This window comes from Orbicella franksi, chromosome 1, assembly GCF_964199315.1.
Source record: "Orbicella franksi chromosome 1, jaOrbFran1.1, whole genome shotgun sequence".
Lineage (NCBI taxonomy): Eukaryota > Metazoa > Cnidaria > Anthozoa > Scleractinia > Merulinidae > Orbicella > Orbicella franksi.
In genome coordinates this window covers 35690235-35710163 of record NC_138145.1, presented here as the reverse complement: position 1 = coordinate 35710163, position 19929 = coordinate 35690235, and the positions used below count along the sequence as shown (strand labels likewise).

Genomic DNA, 19929 nt, shown 5'->3' with positions numbered 1-19929 from the left:
GAAGGAACAACATTGAATTATAATTGCAACATGGCTAAACAAACTGCTATGATATATCTATAGTTGAATAAAAGAATTGGGACTTTTGAGCGAATATTATTATTTTTAGGGCGCCGGCAATTTATGCTATTTTTCCAGTTTCGACAGGCATGCAACTTGTGTCGAGCTAACCGAACTTCAATCAATCCTTGAAAACTTCAATTAGGATTTTTAATCAAATAAAACTCATTTTAGTGATTGACTAGGTCAGGGCTTCGAAATCCTAGCTTATGAGAAAAATCGAATTTTCGAAGTAAAATCAGTGGTCGGTTTTTACAGGGACAACCTCTTAAGTTTTTACTTTCATTTTCTGGGAAATGTTAGTTTTTATAGCGACCTTTTTGTTTTGCTTAACAAGAAAAATTCGACAGAAGTGGCACTCTCAAGGTACTGTGTAACCTTAAGAATTAGATTAAGAGTTCGCGATTTCCATCGCATGATAGCCGGCGAACAGGCACAAGTTGGAGCATAAGTGCGCGCGGCGTAGCCGAGAGCGCGAAATCGAGCGGCGTAGTTTACAAGGGCGCATCCTGAGTCAGCTGTCACGAGTGGAATTCGAGACCGATTAATCAGTTTTACTATAATGTACTAGTTGTTCGAAGCTGTCTATTACTATATTTCTTTCATTTGATTTTAATTTTTTTCACGCAACGACTCCTCCTCTCCCGTTACAGCTGTTACAATCAACTACGACAATTAGAAAAGATGGCATATCGACACGATATGTCTGCTTACCTTGTGTTGCGTGAGCACCTTCCTTATCATTCAACAAGAGCACGAGCACTAAGAAGAGCATTTTCATGATGTAGAAGTCTTTTTTGTCTCACAATCTGTTGCCTTTTACTTGTTAATCGCCATTTCTGCAGATAAATGATTATCAAATTAGCTGGAAGAAAGCCTGTCAAAGATTCTTGTGGAGGGGGAGGAGTCAACCGTGTCAGTTGGTACGTATGATTAAAGAAAAACACGCCAAGAATATAACATTTTTGCATCCAAAGGTTTTCAGAGGGGCCCTGCATACCAATAAAGCTAAATGTTAAAAGTTTAAAAACGTTAGTCATTCTACATTCACAAAGTTTAAGTTAAGAATGTATAAATTATAAAATAAACTTAAGAAATACTCTGAGGCGCCTTTTCAAAGTTGAAAATGTTGGAACTGTTCCTAATTACATCTGGTAAAGTATTCCAATCAGTCGTCAAATGCAAAAGTTGGGTCAGGTCCAGGAAAAACTTCTTTAATTCGACCCAAAGGCCAATGCCCTCGTAGGTTGCTGGGATCCACCATCAGGACCAAATCACCGGGATCAATGTTGCGTTTCTCCTCAACGCATTTGTTTCGAGTGTTCAGGGTCGACAGGTCTTTCTTCATCAGTCTTCTCCAGCACTTGGTGATGATATCTTGTGTAAACCGCCGTCGATTTCTGGGGTTGAACGCAATGTCATCGATGACCCTGGGTGCAAGTTGTCCACCCATTTGGCCGTAAAGGAAATGGTTTGATGTTAAAACATGCTCATCGTTGGGATCGCTACGACAATAACTGAGCGGGCGGGAATTCAAAATTCTTTCTACTTCGACCACCGCGGTCAGTAGCTCTTCATTCGTAGTTCTGGACTCTCCAAGAATTGCACATGAAGCTTTTGTAGCAGACTTTAAGAGAGCTTCGAAAATTCCTCCATGATGCGATCCACCGGGGAAGAAGGGGTGGGGGTTAGGGGAGGGGGGAGGTAAATCGCCACTGGATTGCGTCATGAACTACATGTTCTTTGATCCGAGATTGATCCAGAGTCGAGACTAGGTCACGCAATTCTCTATCACTTGAAGGGAAGTTCGTGCCATTGTCACTAATCATTACCTCCGGCTTTCCACGTCTGGCAACCATTCTGGAAAATGCATTAAGAAAGCTGGCTGTATCCAGTGAGTAAGCTATTTCTAGATAAACTGCTCGTGTGCTTACACAGGTAAACAGACACAGACAACGCTTTGCAGTCACCCTTCTCGGCAGCTTAATGACAAAAGCGCCAGCAAAATCGACTCCACAATGAGCGAAAGATCGCAATGATTTGCCAAGTCTGGCTTGAGGTAGGGGTGCCATGATTTGTTCACCTCTGCGTTTTCTTCCAAGTTTGCAAACATTATAATCTCGTTTCCATCGCTTAATTTTTTCTCTCCCATTGACAATCCAGTATTTCTGTCGTAATAATTAAGCAAGCGTAAAGTTCACTCCGAGGTTATGATGACCTTGATTATGGATGTGGGCGATGACAAGTTTTGAGATGTAACGTTTCTTCGGTAATATGATATGACAGGGTGTTTGGCATTGTAAGGTAGATTGGACATTTCTAGGCTCCTGCCGACACGTAGGATTCCATCACTGTCCACAAATGGTGACAATCTCCACAGCGGACTGCTTGTCAAGTCACTTCCTCCTCCTCTCACGGTTGTCAATAGGCCCTTTGCAGCTAAGCCATCACGTGACCTACTTTTCATAAAATTATGGGTTATGACTTAACAAATGCCAGAAATGGAAAAAGCATGTCGAAAATCTCAAAATGGCCAAGTTTAAGGCCCCCATCATTAAGGAATGAGATTTTATGACAGTCTGAATTTTTAAAAGAATAAGAAGATTTGTATGGAAAAAGTTCTTGGAGAGCAAGGTCTTGCTCTCCAGCAACATTTTCTATACAAATCCTCCAAATTTTCCGAAAATTCGAGCTGTCGTATAAACTTACTCTTTAATGCCAGGGGCCTCAAACTTGGCCATTTTGGTATTTTCGATGCGCTCTTTCCATTTCTGGCATTCTTTAAGTTATAGCCCATAATATGAAAATTTTCTCGGAAAAATTTGGTCACGTCACCCCAGCTGCAAAGGGCCTATTCCACCGAAAAGCGTTCTCTTTGAGTTGCTTGAACCCAGTATCTCTCTGCGTTACTGATTTCCTTCGGATCTAGGACTTTTTCCAGTGAGTCGTTTGCTTGTTTCCGGTCTCTTGGCTTTTCTGATGACTTGCTCCTTTGCTTTTGGAAATGAATCTCTTGATCCAAGCTGTAACTCCTAACAATCGGCGGAAGGAAGAAAACCTCTCGATGTCAAACTAGTGCAGGGACTGCTTGCATTGAAACGAGGTTGATTTTAGCCAGCTCTTGTTTTCCTTCCTCACTGCAATCACTCAAATGCAGGCGACTTTCTAGAGGCCAGGATGTCTCCCCTCATGTAGAAAGGCAGGTCCCTGGAACCAGCGACTTTCAGCGGATAGGTTTTTCAGGTCCAGACCTCTGGTTGCGTCGTCAGCGGGGTTTTGTTTTCCTGGTATATGTCGCCACTGAGGTGGGTCTGATTTCCGTTGAATGTCGGCTTTTCGATTAGCAACAAACGATTTCAGTCGTCTTGAGTGACCCTGGATTCAGTAGATTACATCCATACTCTTCGTCCACAGGGTGTGTCGACTTAGCGGAATTTCTAGCTTCTCAGACACCGTTTCAGCTAACCGCACTCCGAGTACTGCTGCCAACTAACCCAAGGCGTGGGATGCTGACGAATTTAATCGGTGTTATTCTTGCTTTGGCTGTTACCAGGGCAACTGAGATCTGTCCACTCACGTGTCCGTATTTGGCGTAGTTTACTGCGGCATAGCCTAGTCGTGACGCGTCAACGAATGTATGAAGTGAGACGTCTTCCACTGCTTCCTCGTAATGTCGATAGCAACTTGGGATTTTGACCTGTGGAGCTTCTGGCAACCGTTTGGCCCACTGATGAGTAGTCAACTTTAAATCGTCAGGAAACTCTTCATCCCATTCAACACCACACAACCAGGCTTCTTGTAATGCCATTTTTGTTCTGATGATGTATGACGCCAAGAACTGCAATGGATCAACCAGGGTAGCAATACGACTTCACACTCCTCGCTTCGTGTAAAAGAACGGGTTGATTTCTTTGACAATAAACGTGAAAACATCTTCATCGCATTCCAATGGACTCCTAATGTCTTGACACTCGGAAGTTCTGAGTCGTCAAGCTTTACTCCAGTTGCTTGATCCTCTTATGGGATTTCTTCTAGCACCTCTGTTCGATTACTACACCACTTTTGGGCACAGAAACCAGCACCACCCAGGACCTTTGTCAAATCTTCACGGACAAGAACGGCGTCTTCTACAGTTTCTTCTGAGTGAAAGATATCATCCATGTACATATCTCGGAGCAGGACCATAGCTGCTGCTGGGTAGTTCTCTTTAAAGTCTAGGGTGTGGCTGCGAAGCACGACCTGGGCGAGATAACGGAATGCTCTGTCTCCAAACGTTTAACGGACTGCTTCATATACATCCACAGGCTTTGTGGTATCGCGATCTCTCCATAACAGTCTGTGATACTTGCGGTCTTTCTCAGCGAGGACAACCTGAGAAAACATTTCCTTGATGTCTGCTACTAGGGCGACAGGTCTCAGTGTAAATCGGAAAATTACCTCCAGAATATCTCGTTAAAGTTTAGGCCCGGTAAGCATCGCGTCATTCAAGGAAACGCCCTTGCAACGTGCAGCCGAGTCAAATACTATGCGTACTTTGGTGGTCTCTCTATCTTCACTAATGACTGGAAAGTGTGGGGGGAACCAGCTTGGACCTTCTTCTGGCTCGTTGATTTCTAACTTCCGAACGTAGCCCTTCTCGACATTCGCATTCATTTCTTCTTTGTAACGTCTCGCAACATCTGGCTTCTTGAGGAGGTTTTTCTCTTAAGAGAACAAAAGTTTCTCTGCTGAAGAAAGGGCTGGCAAACGCCCAACACAGGTCCACCCCAACGGCGTTTGGACCGCTCCAATTCGACCGTTACATTCTGTTAAGGCTAGCGTAAGCTCAGGATGGTCTGATCCGATCAGAATGTCAATAGTTTTCCTTCCAGGGGCTTTAGGAAATGGAATATTCTTAAGGTGTTCCCATTTGACTTTGTGTTGATTCCAGTCTGGACTGAGACAAGTCTTGACACATATCATTCAGTGTCCATCCTTCAACAGTAGATTGGGTCACCCCATTGAGACTCTTTAACATCAGCGATACTTTCTTACAACGTCCCCTGCCGACTCAGAGTCGTCGAAAGCGTTTTGTGTCTCTCCAGCAGCGTCTACACGTTCATGCGGATTAAATCGACGTTCGAAGTGCAGATGGAAGTGATATAGGTGCTTCTACAATCATTGGTACCACAGCGATTGTTTTCCGGACCATTCTTCCGTCGATGGCCTGATTTCAAACAACGATAACAAAGTTCATTTTTTTTTTTTTGCGATTTCCCATCTATTCGCAATGGATGTTTCACCCCAGTTCTTGCATGCGTTTACTTAGTGAGATCCATGGCACACAACACACTTGGGTGTGGGCTCTCTAGTAACGTTGTGAACTGCTCCTTTCTCACGCTTGTGTTTCTTTGACTCGATATATCTTCTGTCTTTTTCTTTGTTCTCTCCTTAACTTCTTCTACGTCCATACGATAAACAACTTGCTTCCGTAACTATTTAGAAAATACCGATAGTCCATCCTTCCTGGGCTTCCTGTGCAACCACTCTTGGTACGCGTTAAGAAGAGACCCTGATAACTTTCGTTGCACTGCAATGTAAGTTGAGATACTCCTGCGAGCTCTTGATGCTGGTCGCTATTCTCAAGCTTAACCACAACGTCAGTTAAACGATCCGAGAAAATCTCCAACTCCTTTAGGTTAGTCTCCTCGACAGGAGACGCACGCAAACTGGCTTCGAGGTAACGTTGCAAAAGTCGCTTTTCACCTCCGTACTTCTGATCAAGTTTTTCCAAGGCAGTTTGATATTGTCTAGATGTGTAAGGTAACCGCTCCACAACTCGTAACGGCTTGCCAGATAGAGAATTTTTCAACATCATTATCTTGGTTTTAGCTGGTACTTTCATCCCATCCACGAATATTTCAAATTGCACTTTCCATTCGTGATAAAGGTCTTTATCTCCGCTGAAGACGATTAAGGCGGGTTTCTTGATTCCTTTGAACAATCTGTCAAAATCGTTCGAGTCGAATTTGTCTTTGTCTGACTCGTCTTCTTCACTTTCTTTCTTTTCCGAGTCAGAATCTTTATTGCTGAATTTAGGAGCCGATTTACTCCCTTTGGACTGTGAATGTGACATCCTGACAAAAGAGGCCACTCACGGTCCAGAATCAAAACAACAAACAAGCGATCGCGAACGATCGATCTAAAAAGCAAATAATCCTGTTTACACGTGCTTTGCGATGATGTAATTTGTTTTCCCCCGGCCAAAACGTATCACTCTAGTCTGCACTGGGTGTTAAGGACACTACTTAGTAGCCAGGCCAATCATGATTAGTTAATAATTGTCTCTTTATCTTAGTTACGAACGTAGTTACAATGTTTACTTCTTTTTTATTGGTTTTGTAATCGGACCTTTAAGCGTCACCACGCGCATATAAAAGCTGAGTTAACGTCCTTTTAAAGTAGTTTTTCGTTCCTTCTCGCGTGGCCTTGTCAACCTTGAACTCTTGATGTTTTTGATTTCCTAACCCTTGGTTCAAGCGGGACCGATATGTGAGTACCTTTGTCATTTTGATTAAGTTACGTTTTTATAGCTATGGGCGAAGGAATACAAAGAAATATTTGTACAATGTTAATCGATTTATGATCGTCTAAATTAGAAAATGTTCTTAACGTTACTAGGGTGAACGCCCACCTTTTAGGTTCGAAAGCATTGAGCTGTTAATCAGTTCTTTTTGTTGTGTATTTCTGTGATCGAATCTTATTTAGTGTCTTAGCGTAGTATTTACGCTGGCTATTTTTTGATGTGTTGTATTATTCAATGTCGTTATGTTATCGATTCCCAATCGGTAGTTTGTCTCGTGTAAGTTTTGACTATTTGTTACGCAACCTTTCCGCTAAATTGATAGAAATTCGTTACATATTGTTATTTCAGTTTACGATCGTTTACTTTGATGCAATAAATCGCCGATAACCGTCAACTTTGGTTTTCCGTGGTTTACTTGTCTATCCTTGAAGACGACCTGTAAAGTAGTCCCACCCACTAGCTTGTCGCGACACGCCTAGAGCTCGTTTTGTTTCGTCTCGTTTTGGAATTTGCCAGTCGCTGCAAGCGCTACACTGGGACTGCATTCCCTTTTTTGTCGAATGCAATCAGAGTGAAAAACCAGTTCAAAGAAGACTCCAAAACGTCGAAAACAACGAAAGAAGCCACAAAAGAGAACAAGAATGACGTAGCAGATGGACACGGCTATTGGATGGACATACAGCACATGGTTTGGCGATGATGTCATTCGTTTTTGCCCCTGCTACGGCGCGGCCAAATCGGTGTCGAAAGATCCAAGATCCACCGTCCCATGAAACTTGACTCAAGTTTACATTAGGACTGCGTTCTACGAACGCAATAAGGAGGCTGAAGTTTTCAGCCTGCCAATCACAAATCCCAACGGATGACCAACGCTCCAATTTGATTGGCTTATTCACTCAGATCTAATTTTAGCGCGTTGCCACAAAATTCCGGAGAGCGACGTGTATTATTTTCTGTTTTATTTTACACGTAAGCAATGCCTTTTGAACTAAATGAACAATAGCTTCAAGAGAAGAGTTTACAAAGAAAATTGACTTTTTTTAATTTCGACTTCATAATTTTTGTTCCTCCACTTGTGAAAGCCTATCGTATGAATTCGAGCTGTTCACTCAAATTTATAAAATGCCGTGTCTAGTTCTTTTGATGCCAGGTGTCTTTGCTCCTTCGAAGACTAACGCGGCTGAGAAATAAGTTTGGAAACTAAAACTCGTAAAAAACCTCAGGTACAAGCAGACTACGAAGGTAATATGTTATATCTACGGTAATAGGGTTATTCTTCAGCAAGGTATCTGAAAGAGATTCCACAAGGTGAACATTGGCTGCTGTTGTACCGTCTTGCTGCTAAACTTCACTCGGCCTTTTACAAACGCAAATTTTGTCTTTATTGCATTCAGCCATGAGTCTTCCTTCCACTCTCTAACGTCAATATTCAGGAGAAATCTCACTTTTTTGTTTCTAATTTCTTTACTCTGAATACAGAATAGTTTGAGGAATAACTCAACGTTGTTCAATTTGCATTTTGTTTGCATACACCATCATAACGCTCATAAATTTGAATGAGTTTGAATATCCCACCAAAATCCGTCTGTGCTCACAGGCTAACGAAAGTCACCTCTTACGAGATTTTTCTTCGTTCTCGGCATGCTGAGATAAATGGAAACCGATAGCTCATTGATCGCAGGCATCAGCTTTGTTATTATAGTTAGCGGCGAAATTTGAATGTTCCGTGAAGTGACGAAGATAATTCATCGTTTTTGTTCTTCCAAAGGTATCTTCTAAAGTGTTAATATAAGTTTTATTTTCAATGTATTTTAATTATTTACCTTATATTATTCTACGTAAATGACTCCGTTGTTTTAACGAAAAAAAAACGTTATAATCTCCACGACGTCTTCTGTTGTGCGACCGTTATTTCGGCTTTCCACCATTACACAAAAAGCCAACAAAATGCTTCAAAGGTGGCGTGACCTTGCCTTTTATAGGATCGCTCTGTGTTTAAAACCTTGAAATTTTAAGTTTTCATGTCTTTGATATTAAAAACTTTTATATTCTATTTCTCTATTGCTTTGTGTTTCGCTTTACAGAAACTTGCGACACAGATAAATGATATGCTCCAAAAAACGTGGCCGCAAATTTTATAATCGGAGAAGAAAGATACCCAAGAAATGCTAAAAGAGTAACACGAAATAAAAGCTGTGTTGCTATGATTTGTACAAGTTTAGGAGAACACGGAAAAATTGTTGAAACAGTCGCTTACGACCTCTTCTTCTCATAACATTTCTTGCTTTCCTAAGCTTCCACTTGTAATTCTACAATTTAATTCAAACCAGAGAAAACTTTCTGTGCCTATGCATATGCTTGTGATGTAAAGAAACATCATGCTCACCTGAATATTCCATGGGAACCTCAAGCAATAAAATAATCACAGCAAACAGGGAAGAGGGAAAATATAAACATACCCAAAAACACGACAGTAGCGTAATAAGCTGATAGCAGCTGGAGAAAAGTGAATTAGGGGCGGAGAGAGGGATGGGACTAAATGCCATAAACAGACATCCCTGAGTCATCTATCGAGAGGTATAGAATGCAGATGACTTTACCTGATATGATATTAATGGTTATTAAAGGCTCTTGTTCATTTTAGATGAATTATTGTGTATGACAGATAGTGTAAACACAAATAAGTGTGGCAATATACGTCAATTTTCCTTAATAGGCAATGGTTTGGAAGGTAATCAAGGAACATTTTGTCCACGTTTTATAGGCTACTGTATGGGAAAAGCTTACATAAATAATTTTAAACAGGACTATATCTCATAAAGGTTGTTTCTTTTGCTAAACGTTTTACCACGTTGTATAATTATATATCGAATTGTTCAATTGATTGGTCTATCGAGCGAGCGCTTTTTCAATCGCCTACTAATTAACTTATGCCACCAAAACTTCTCATAGTTAGTAGCTTTTTAGTTCAAGTTAGATGCAATGTTTGCTGACGATCATATAGTCAAATGTCTGGCTCTTATACTGGATGAATAATTCTGCGCATTCATTCAATATGTCAACAAACCGCCTACCAGCTGTTTAGTTTATTGAGTTTACAATCGATTTTCGTGAATTTCTTGGCTTTTTCGTATAGAATAAAGTTCAGACTTCGATTAAACGTTTGTGTGGATAAAATTGCAAGTTCGCGTCCTCAATTAACATAAGTCGATCTGAAACTTGTCATATTCAATAAGAATTTAATTTGACTAGCAGTGTTCTAAAACAGAAACATGTAGATGTTTTAATTGAGAGGTGCCACGCTCGTAGCGACTACAGGTAAAAATTGCAACTTCTGAATTCTCTCTCCGTTTAACGGGAAAAAAAACACGAGAAAAACATAGTTTATACTTTATATTGCATGAGCATTACTCGGTGATGGAGGCTTATGCCATACAGAGTGGCAACGGAAAGTAGTAAATAATATGCTGAAAAAAAAAGGACAATTCAAATAAAAGCAGACGTCTGTTCTCAAATTTCATCTTTTTGGATCATTTCTTTCGTGCTGCGAGCACTATCGAAAAGCACTTTCTTTGATGTGGATATTTTTGAGACCTAAGCCAGCCGTCAAAAAATACAACAAACGCTAGACCCGTGGAAAAAGAAGTTCAGTTAAAAACAAAGAGGAAAAGTACTTCCTCGGGTCTCGATTTAAACATCCGGTTCTTCTAGATCACCGACAAAATAAAAATAGCCAACTAATTTAACACCTCAAGTTTAAGGTGGCTCGATTCGATTTTATTGGAGCGTTTTCAAGAAAATTGCGAGTGAAGTTTCAAGGTGTCAAAATACAACAAAAACAAAGCTGTTTTAAATGTTATTGCAAACTATACGTCTTCAAGACTTGTCTAAATGGTTTTCTGGTCTTAAATGAATCTTATAACATCTAATTACTCGCAAACTTTAGTATGCTTCCGGAAAATCGACGGAAAACGATCCCGCGTTTTATGAATTCATGATATACAGAAATGTACAATAGCATGGTGATTCGAGACAAAAGAAAATTATAATGAAGGCAACAAACAATGGGAGTGAAAATCAGCCCAATATTTTCTTGGGTTGACTCTGAAAATTAACAGCTTTAAAATGTTTCAATTAATTTGAAACTCTGGGATTACGTTGAATACGGATTAATCTCATTGATGTCCACGGTCTAAAAAAATTATCTAGTGTTTTTTTTTTCTTTTTTTTTATTTAATTCCCGCTCAATTTAATAATTTTAGGGGCAATTTTTGATAAAAAACAAAGTAACATCCCCCAAAGTCAAAAATTTATGTGACAGGCTATTGTCTAGGACTACTGTACAGGCCCGCGAATGATCCCTAGATTGTACTGCAAATGATCCCCGTAATGCAAATGATCCCCGTAATGCATGACCTCTTACTAGAACCTAACTAATAAAAAAATAGATTCAAATATTTACCCATGCAGACAAGTGGCTCAGTTCGCCCGTTTCTAGCAATGGCATTCAACACGCTTTTGAACTGCAATAACACACTTAATTCTTCAAGCGGGTGCATTCTTCATGCAATACGTCTACAAGTAAAGTTGTAAAAGAAGTGCACATTAAAGAAAATGCTAGAAATACGAAGATTAGAAACACTCCAAGCTGATTTCAATCGTACCAACGTTTTGTTGAATTAGCAAACATTCTCGAGTCTATATATTTTATCCTTATTGTATTTACATTGTTGTTTTGTTGATATTTAAGGAAATTTTTCTAATCAGGGGTTTTAATTAATTGATGCCGTTTGTAACCTGCAGATTTGCATCTTCGCTCTACAGCACTGAGACTTTTGAGATTCATTTCGAAGTTTAGAACCAGCGCTACACATTAAGTGGGTGAGTGATGTAATATATCAAACACGAGAGACAGTGTTACATCGGGATATCCAAACACCGAGAAGAGAGTTGAAAATACGACGCGCAGCGGAGTATTTTTGACGAAATTCGATGCGTTTGGATAGCCAATGAAACACTGCCTCGAGTGTTTGATATATCTTCTCAAGCGAAACAAAAACTAAGGAGTAAACAGAGAAGTAAAATCGTCAAAATCTATGATAATTAAGAGCGGGTATCCAAAGCTCCTTCACGGTTGTGATTTTCTCTGTTTTAACTTGATGAATTATTAATGAGTTTGAGAAAGTGTCAATCTTCAACAACCCTTAAGCTTACAATTGGAGAGAGGTAAATCCTAAAAACCTCCGGCGAGGATTTTTTTCCAGTTTGAAAGGGCGCTTTTCTCTCTGATGATGAAAATTTCAGTAGCTGTTCATTCACTCCTTCCAGAAATTTCGATTTAACAAGTGTTTCTCCTTATCATTAGACTTCAGTCATAGTAGTCGCGTTATCAAATGAAGCTATCAAATGAAGTTATCAAACTTTTTTCATGGCTAAGATTTAATTCCAAACCATGGCAAGGTATACATTTCTAGAAAGGTTAAAGACCAACGATTGTTAGAAAATATATTCTGTACCCTAGAACTGTATTGTAACCTGACACCGGCTGAAGAATGCCAGGGCTTACTTGAGAAAAGATAACTCCCACAAAAATGATCAAAATGAATAATTTTTACATTTTTTAAAAGAAGACAAATAGCTTACTGTTTTAAGCATAGAAATTTTTAAATAGTTAAAAGTACATGAAATGGCGCCCAGCAAATCTGATACAGAAAATCCGGCATAGACCAGCATACATTTCAATGCATAACTTCGACAAAATGCACTGGATGGCAAAGTTCTCTGCTTAAAACACAAAACCCACTTAGAACAACATATCCTGAAGGTTTCAGCTCAATTGGACAAATCCTTCTCAAAATATCTTTTCTCAAAGGCAAAAATAACTCGTTTTGAGAAAACGAGCTTTGAACTTACAGTCGCGGAATTGTTTCTCAAATACAACTTTAATTCCTTAAGATTCAAATTCCGACAAAAACAAAAATTCGATCTTTTACAGAATTTTCGGGTGGACCCCCGCCTTAAGCCAAATGTCTTCTTTTTAAAAGCGTTGACGTTTCCATTTTTACATCCATTGTTATTTTGAATTAAAATTCCATCAATTTACTACTTTTTTGTCGTTTTCTACGTCATTTATCATTCCAGTACGACGTCTTAACGAGAAACAAGATAACATCTCTTCTAGTTCAGCAGGCTGGGGGCTTTTCCCTACATGCAAAATAATTTTGATGGGGCCAGCCATTTCCCCCGTGGGACGATGGGGGTATGATTTTGTTTGTATGTCCGAGAAGTAAATTAAAGTTTTGCTCGTGTATCGGTAACTGGCAGGTTTATCCAGTTCTCCTGCCGTTATTTCATTTGCTTGAAAATTATTGTGCCAACTCAGTCTGTATGCAACAACAACAACAACAACAATTTATTGGTATTCCCATATATATGGATGGTATTAACTTAAATAACATATCAAATATATAAAAGAAAAAAAATTAAAGGTAACAATACCACTAATCACATCAAATTAAGTAGAATTACAAGTTTCTCTTATATGCAATGCTTCATACACAAAAAAAAACCTAGTTTCTTACAAATAAACGAATCAACATTATTAAAAGCGGGAGATCATTGTGGCTTTCAGATATTGCAATATTAAGATTTCACTGTTTTGCCATCTTTCTCGTCGGATCCGAATCATCTAGAGTGATTTGATATATCTTCGATCAGTGAGGTTGGTCTCTGGTTATTCCAGTGCTCCATGTTCATACAATCTGTTAGTGGTAACTGGGATATCCCGTAAGTCTTTCGGGTAGTCTCTAGGGATGAGGCTCCCGAGTTTCCTCGGAATAATGTTGAGCTCATCTGGGGTCTCTTGGGTATTTGGTTGCCTGAATGGCTTTCTCCCAGGCCTACGCGGTCAATTGATTTCGGTGACGTATCCCAGACAAATGGCCCAGAGTAGTCTTCGCCCCGGACCACGTGACCCGAAGCCATTGACCGCGGCGAAAAATTAAGCGCTAAGCCAAGGTGGATTAGGGCGAGTCAAAAACGTAGAATAAGGGAGTGGTGGAGGGGCTAAATTAATAACTAGGGAGTTTAAGCAAATCGCTACGGCTGGCTCTGATATATAGGATGCAAAACAGCACAGTGAAGCAAACCCAAATGCAAGTTAATTTTAAAACCAAATTAAAAAATGCTATATAGAATGAGATGGGTAACTGCAATCACAACTGGTGGTTTGCTATTTGCATGAAAAATTAGCAGACATTAAGTTGAAGGAAGTGAGTTTATAGACAAGTCCATTTGCATCATATTATTTAGGTATAGAAATGCAGTATGCATATTTATAATTCGAATTATAATAATATTACTGTAAGATAATAATTCGAAAGCTCTTTTTAAAACCTGATTTCAGTTTCATTAGGTAGTTTGGTGTTTTGGGCCCAAAACAGCAGCCTGAAAACGGTCCCTGTAAGTTGACAAACCCTTGCGTAGCCAGGAAGTTTCAAGAAAATGGGCCCCTTCACAGAAAGTGTCAGTTTTCCACAATATTGTTATGTCTATTAATGAAGTAAATCCCTCTCCATAATTTTAATAGCCTGGCCAAACCATACTTGGAGGCATAAGATGATATTATCGATGAGGAGGAAGGGGAGTTAGAAGAAGACAAAGAAGAAGAAGAAGGAGAAGAAGGACGAGAGGATCAAGAAGAACAAGAGGAAGGGCAAGAAGAACAAGACAATTATGATGAAGAGCTCTACAGAAAGTTAATAGAGGATGAGTTTAGTGACAGTGATGTAGAATAATCAGTATTTATTTTGTAGATTTTTTAAATTTTTATCAGTATTTCTTTCACAGATGTATTAATAAGTAATAATTAAGTAACTGGCGGATGAGTCTGAAATTGTTTTGATTGTTCTACATTTACAACAGCTTATTCAAATTAACCCAAGCTCAAAGGCTGAAGAAAAGATGTCATTCCCTTTTTTACTAAATGAACCACAAATCACTGTGTTGTCTGTGAATAGTTTTGTTGGATCTAGATTTAAGGGACAAAAGAGTGACAGAACTTTTCTTCTTTGTTATAAGAACCCAGTCACAGTCGTGCATGACTAACTGTGGCCACCTTCCTTGGTTTAAATAAGGTAATCAAAATGCATGAACTAGGTATGGTGGAAAGATCAAGCATCATGTAACCTGTTGGTCAGTAGATAGCTCCACCTCTCACATTTATTTTCATAATTTTGGATTTGCCAGGTTTGAATGGAAGCCATAAGAAAGTTGTTGAAAACGCGTCAAAAAATGATGAAAAAAAATTAGTTTGGTGGCCTGTGTTAGAAGTGCACCACTGTAAATGCAATGATAAGTATTATCTTAGTATGTCCCAAAGGCATTTACCTGTCAAAAATAGAATTTCTCAGACTAATTCTAACTTTGGTTATTTTTGCCTTTGTAACAATACAAATCTCAAGATTATAGTGGTTTTACATCACAGGCTAAAAACAGGCCCTAAAATATAATTTTCGAAAATGTTTGGTTAAAGCAACGGTTTGTATCATCCGTGAGCATTGCAGATAATTCAAGCCAATTAATTCAAGGTCACAAGTCAGATTGTTTTGGTTCGCCCGATCTAAAAAGATCTATAAGATTCCAGTTGATAGTGATAATGGTAATTATAACTGCACAGGAAAACACCAGTTGTATAAATTCCAGTCTAGCCATAAACAAAAAAAAAAGACTTGTAATCTTCTTTGTCATAACTGAATTATGTTATTGAACTAGTATGAGGTTCGTGTTGGTAAAACATTGGTCGAGTTCTTCACCCTGCAATTTTATGGTGAGATCCATAGACTTATAAGAAAAAGAAATACCCATATCAGTATCCGACGTAAGTTTCATTCCATGTTCAATGCTAAATTCCTGAGGGGTGTGCCTACAAACGAGGACTAACAATAGAGCTATAAATCAATGAACATAATAAATCCCTCTAAGATTCTCCAACCGAAACAAGTGATATGTTGTTGAGGTATCACTGAATTCCTAATTTTCAACCTTCTGCTTTCATTTCATCGTTTCTCCCGGTTAATAACAGGCACCCGTTGTAGCTAGTTCCAGTCGATCCCAGGAATGCAAATCTCATTAGCAGTCAGTGCTCTATCTGATAACCATAACGAGTACTTTTAAGGGCATCAAGTCCTATATCGGAGATTCGGTGATATTTCTCTCTAAAAACAAAAATTGAAACAGTGTTCAACATAACCTGCCTCAGCACGTTTGCGAAAATCTATTGGTTCCTTTCAGAGGTTTCTTCAAGAGCACTCGGCTAACCTCCAGGTGCGATTTCCGTACAGCGCGATACATGACCATACATTAATTATGTATGCAACTATCTCAAACTATCTCAAACAGCAATCGTGAAAAGAACGAGTCAGTCAAAAAATTGCATGCGTAATTAATGTAAAGGGTTGTGCGAAAATCTTGTCAACCTCCCTGTCAAAATAAGAGAGCCCCTCTGCCAGTTTTGTCCGCATAGTATAACTTCCACTGACGCTATGATAACGATGACGACCACAAAGCGCTTTGTGGTGTATTGAATAGGCCACAAAGCGCTTTGTGTTGTTTTGAATAGGCCACAAAGCGCTTTGTGGTGTGAAAAATTGGAAAAACCAAATTATTTCAGAAAATAGATATGATATATTTGCGAGTCAACGAGCCATCCAGTTTTCAATGTTAAATCCCAAAATAAAACACCATATAGCGCTCTGTGGTGTTTTGAATAAGCCACAAAGCGCTCTGTGGTGTTGTGAATAGGCCACAAAGTGCTCTGTGGTTTTTCGACTACTACTGCTGTTTTGTAATTAAAAGCAAAGCGAACTAGGAACAGTTAGAAAGCAACCCGGCCATAAAATCTACTCGACAAGAAACTTTCTGTTATAAATGTTCGATGCTACATGTACAGGAGACGGCCTACCCAGAAACGTTCAGTCAGCCTCAACAAACTTATACTGAGAAGAGAGCTTTCGCGAACCGGCTTTCGTGTGAGTGACAAGATTGGGAATAGAGAAATATTGCGCAGATTGAGTAGTAGCTTTACAGCACCGAAACTAAAATTGGTTACACTGCTTCTCAGAGATTTTGTTTTGCCTCTGTAATATCATTGAACTATCTGAACGATTTGAGGATAATCGAAGCGCGGAATTTAATATTGGCTGGCCGGGAGCACGCAGTTCCCAAACCGGAGAGCAACACTGTTTAAATCTTCGATCGAACTTTCATGTTGAATTTGAAACTGAAAATACACTAAGTGGTCAATTTTCGATAGAAATCTTGTGACGTAAATGCAATTCTTGCAAATAGTCTCTGTATATTTACGTTCAGAGTCACTCTGGTTCAGAGTAAAGACATGCAAAGTCAAATACTGCTTCCATACGTTACCCCTAGAAAAATCAATTTTGCTCGAAGACCGAACTGCAACGGAGTTTAGTTACCAGTCTTATGCTGCGTGTTATTAGATAGAACGCATGATATGATTGGCTCCGTATATCACATTACGTCAGAGGACATGTCTGCCATACAGGACATAACTGCAACGGTACACGTGACAATTTCTTCTAACAGCAAATCTGCTGTGTTTCAGGTATTACGTCCTAGTGATAATCTGTAGCATTTGTTTGGTTGTTGTTCTCCTCAAGTTTACTTCCCGAGAAAGAACATCTCTTCAGAGCCTCGCAAGGTGAGCTCTTTTGCCATACATCGTCCGGAATCAGCAGCATGTACGTGTAAGAGCCCCTCAGGTGTCTTTGGACGAATTTGTCGATGCAGAGGAAGAACTGGGCACTAGTAGCGGGGACAGAAATCTGGGAGAAGATGTATACGAATCACGTAAGTAAATAGATATTATTGGATGGGTCAAATGAAACATAGTTCCTGATGACAACTAATGGTTCCGAGAATGACTCACCCATAAGAAAATAAAAGAAAGTACTTTCTTAGCGTAGGCTCCTCTGTCTTGCGCTCTTCTCACTCGGGTTTTGAGGGTTGCGGACATGTTTCTCGCTCGGAGCTCAGTTTGTGTGTTAGTCTAATAAAGGAATAGATAGGGTAATTTAGGGCTTTGGCTCGGATAGGTGAACTTTAAAGTACACGCAGAGCTGTAGGGAAACGCAGAAACTTAACAACAGCCCTAAAAAACTCTCTCATATCTTACAACGTCAAAAATCGCACAGTGAAGTCACTGACGATTGGTGACAACCGAATTCTTTTTTAAAATGTATTTAGTTCAATCCCCGTTGCTCTTGAATAAACGTCCCACGAAAACGCCCAAAATTTAATGAGCGCACCGGTGCTTTTTCAAGTAAATAGGGAAAACTGATCTTATTGGGTCCGATATTTGCTGTGGTTCCAACATTGTGTTGTTGTGACTGGTCCTGTAATACATGTGCCTATGATTTATAATTTTATGAAGGGTTAACAGAACGGTTAAAAGATCGTATAAAGCAATATTGCACATGGCTGTGATTTTTTTCTACATGCGGATTTAAGAGTTCCACCTTTATATAGAACTCACCAATATTTTGTCTGCGTCGGAAAATTATCAGCCTCGATATCATGTAACCGTGCTATAATTCTTTGGGACCTGCGCACCAACGAATCATCTAGAAATTTTATCAGTTTAAACCGAAATTCAGCGCGACTAGTATTTTCCGAAAACAGGCTGTCTTTTCAGCTAACTTGGCACTACAACAAGTATAATGCAAAAGGCGACCACCGTTGGATATAGACACGTGATTGTTTAAATGGTGTGGCCGTATTGACAAGGTACATAAATGACTAAGAAATTACTTTATTGTGATTGGCGCAGAGAGGGCCACTTAATTATTAATTTTTTCTCATGAGGCCTTTCAAATAGTCGCAGTACGGGCTGGAAGGCGGGGACGAGGTGAGGAAATTTATAAAGAACATAAGTGTTGGAAACTTGTTCGATTACAAGGAAGTCGTGTTAACGGGGCTTCTCGATACAAAATTGATTGAGCTATTGGTTGGGCTAATACCAAAGTGGCTGTAACAAAAAGGTGGTCGCATTACCTCAGTGACCTTCAGGCGTGACTCTACTGCTGTTCGCTAGTCAATTCTGGCCTTCTCTCTGTCACGCAACGTCTTGAGAGAGGATCCCTCTGTCCCAGCATTGCGTGACAGAACTGGACCATGGGGACCTCGCAAACGACGACAGTTCCACTGCTAGCTTCGCCCCTCTCTTCTCTTCCGTCCTATTTCATAACCTACATACCTAGATTTGCATCGAAATTTTAAGAAGTTAGTCGTTGATCTCAATTGGGTTGAATACGGCCCGCATATCACTAATAAAACACAAAATATCGTCAGCTTAAAAACATTTATTCAAATCCACGAGTGTATACATGAAAAACTTGACAAACCAGATCTTTTAAACGTTTGGAGACTCAAGCTGAGTTTTCCGAGTTCTATGTGTTGAATCAATAGTCTGCCCTTTTGTACACTATAAGTCTCTTACTTATGCAACTATTAAAACCAGCACATTCTTTTTGATTCAGTAGGAATGAGCAAAGAAACTCATACGATGCGTGACACCGTGGATAACTTGGATATAAGGCCGAAAATACCCTTAAAAGTGTCAAATTTTCTCTGATAAAATGAACGTTTCGGGCTTAGCCCTTCTTCGAGTGAAGAGGGGCTCAGAGAAAATTTTACACCTTTAAGAACCTTTAAGAGCATTTTGAGCGTTATATTCAAGCACGACCGATCCCAATGACCTTTAATGGTGTGAAAGTTCAGAAAAGTTTAGCATTGAAAGTGTGTTACTGCCCGCCACTTTACAGTCCATTAACTAAAACTTAAACCGAACCTATAGCTATAGGCTACAAGTTTAATTTTCAACTGCTGTTTCGGTTAACTGCATGGCAACATGGTTTACATGCAGACTCATACTACAATGTACATTGCTGTTCAATGCAAGACATGAACACATTTCTTTCCTTTATCGGCTATATACAAATGTCCATCTTTAGACACGGCAACAAACTGAGGGGACTCGAACACAGTGATGGTTGTCACATATCTCCCTTCCAGTGTGAAAACTTGCAGTCGACCGGCATTACTGTCACATACAATTAAATTGTTGAACTTGTCAACAGCGAACCCCAGTGGGGCCGTCAGCTTTTCATTAGTGTCCCCCTCAGCGCCAATATCGTAGAGGAAAGTTGCATCATCGTTGAAAACTGATACGCAGTGTTCTTCGCCATAAGAAACGAAAAACTTGTCTTAGTGATGAATTGCGA

General features: G+C 39.6%; 1 protein-coding gene and 1 pseudogene across 2 annotated transcripts in view; one reads left to right on the top strand and one right to left on the bottom strand.

Annotated features, from left to right (window-relative positions):
- The window catches only part of LOC145464076 (cubilin-like), a 35903-nt gene extending 32886 nt beyond the window's left edge, over positions 1-3017 (bottom strand). Inside the window, exon 1 of the mRNA XM_081447894.1 lies at positions 775-3017. Within this exon, the coding sequence (XP_081304020.1) occupies positions 775-841 (67 nt within the window). The 5' untranslated portion in view covers positions 842-3017. The remainder of the gene's footprint in view (positions 1-774) is intronic.
- LOC145479967 (uncharacterized) overlaps positions 1-19929 on the top strand; it is a 331443-nt pseudogene that overhangs the window by 266132 nt on the left and 45382 nt on the right. The gene's annotated exons all lie outside the window — the stretch shown is intronic.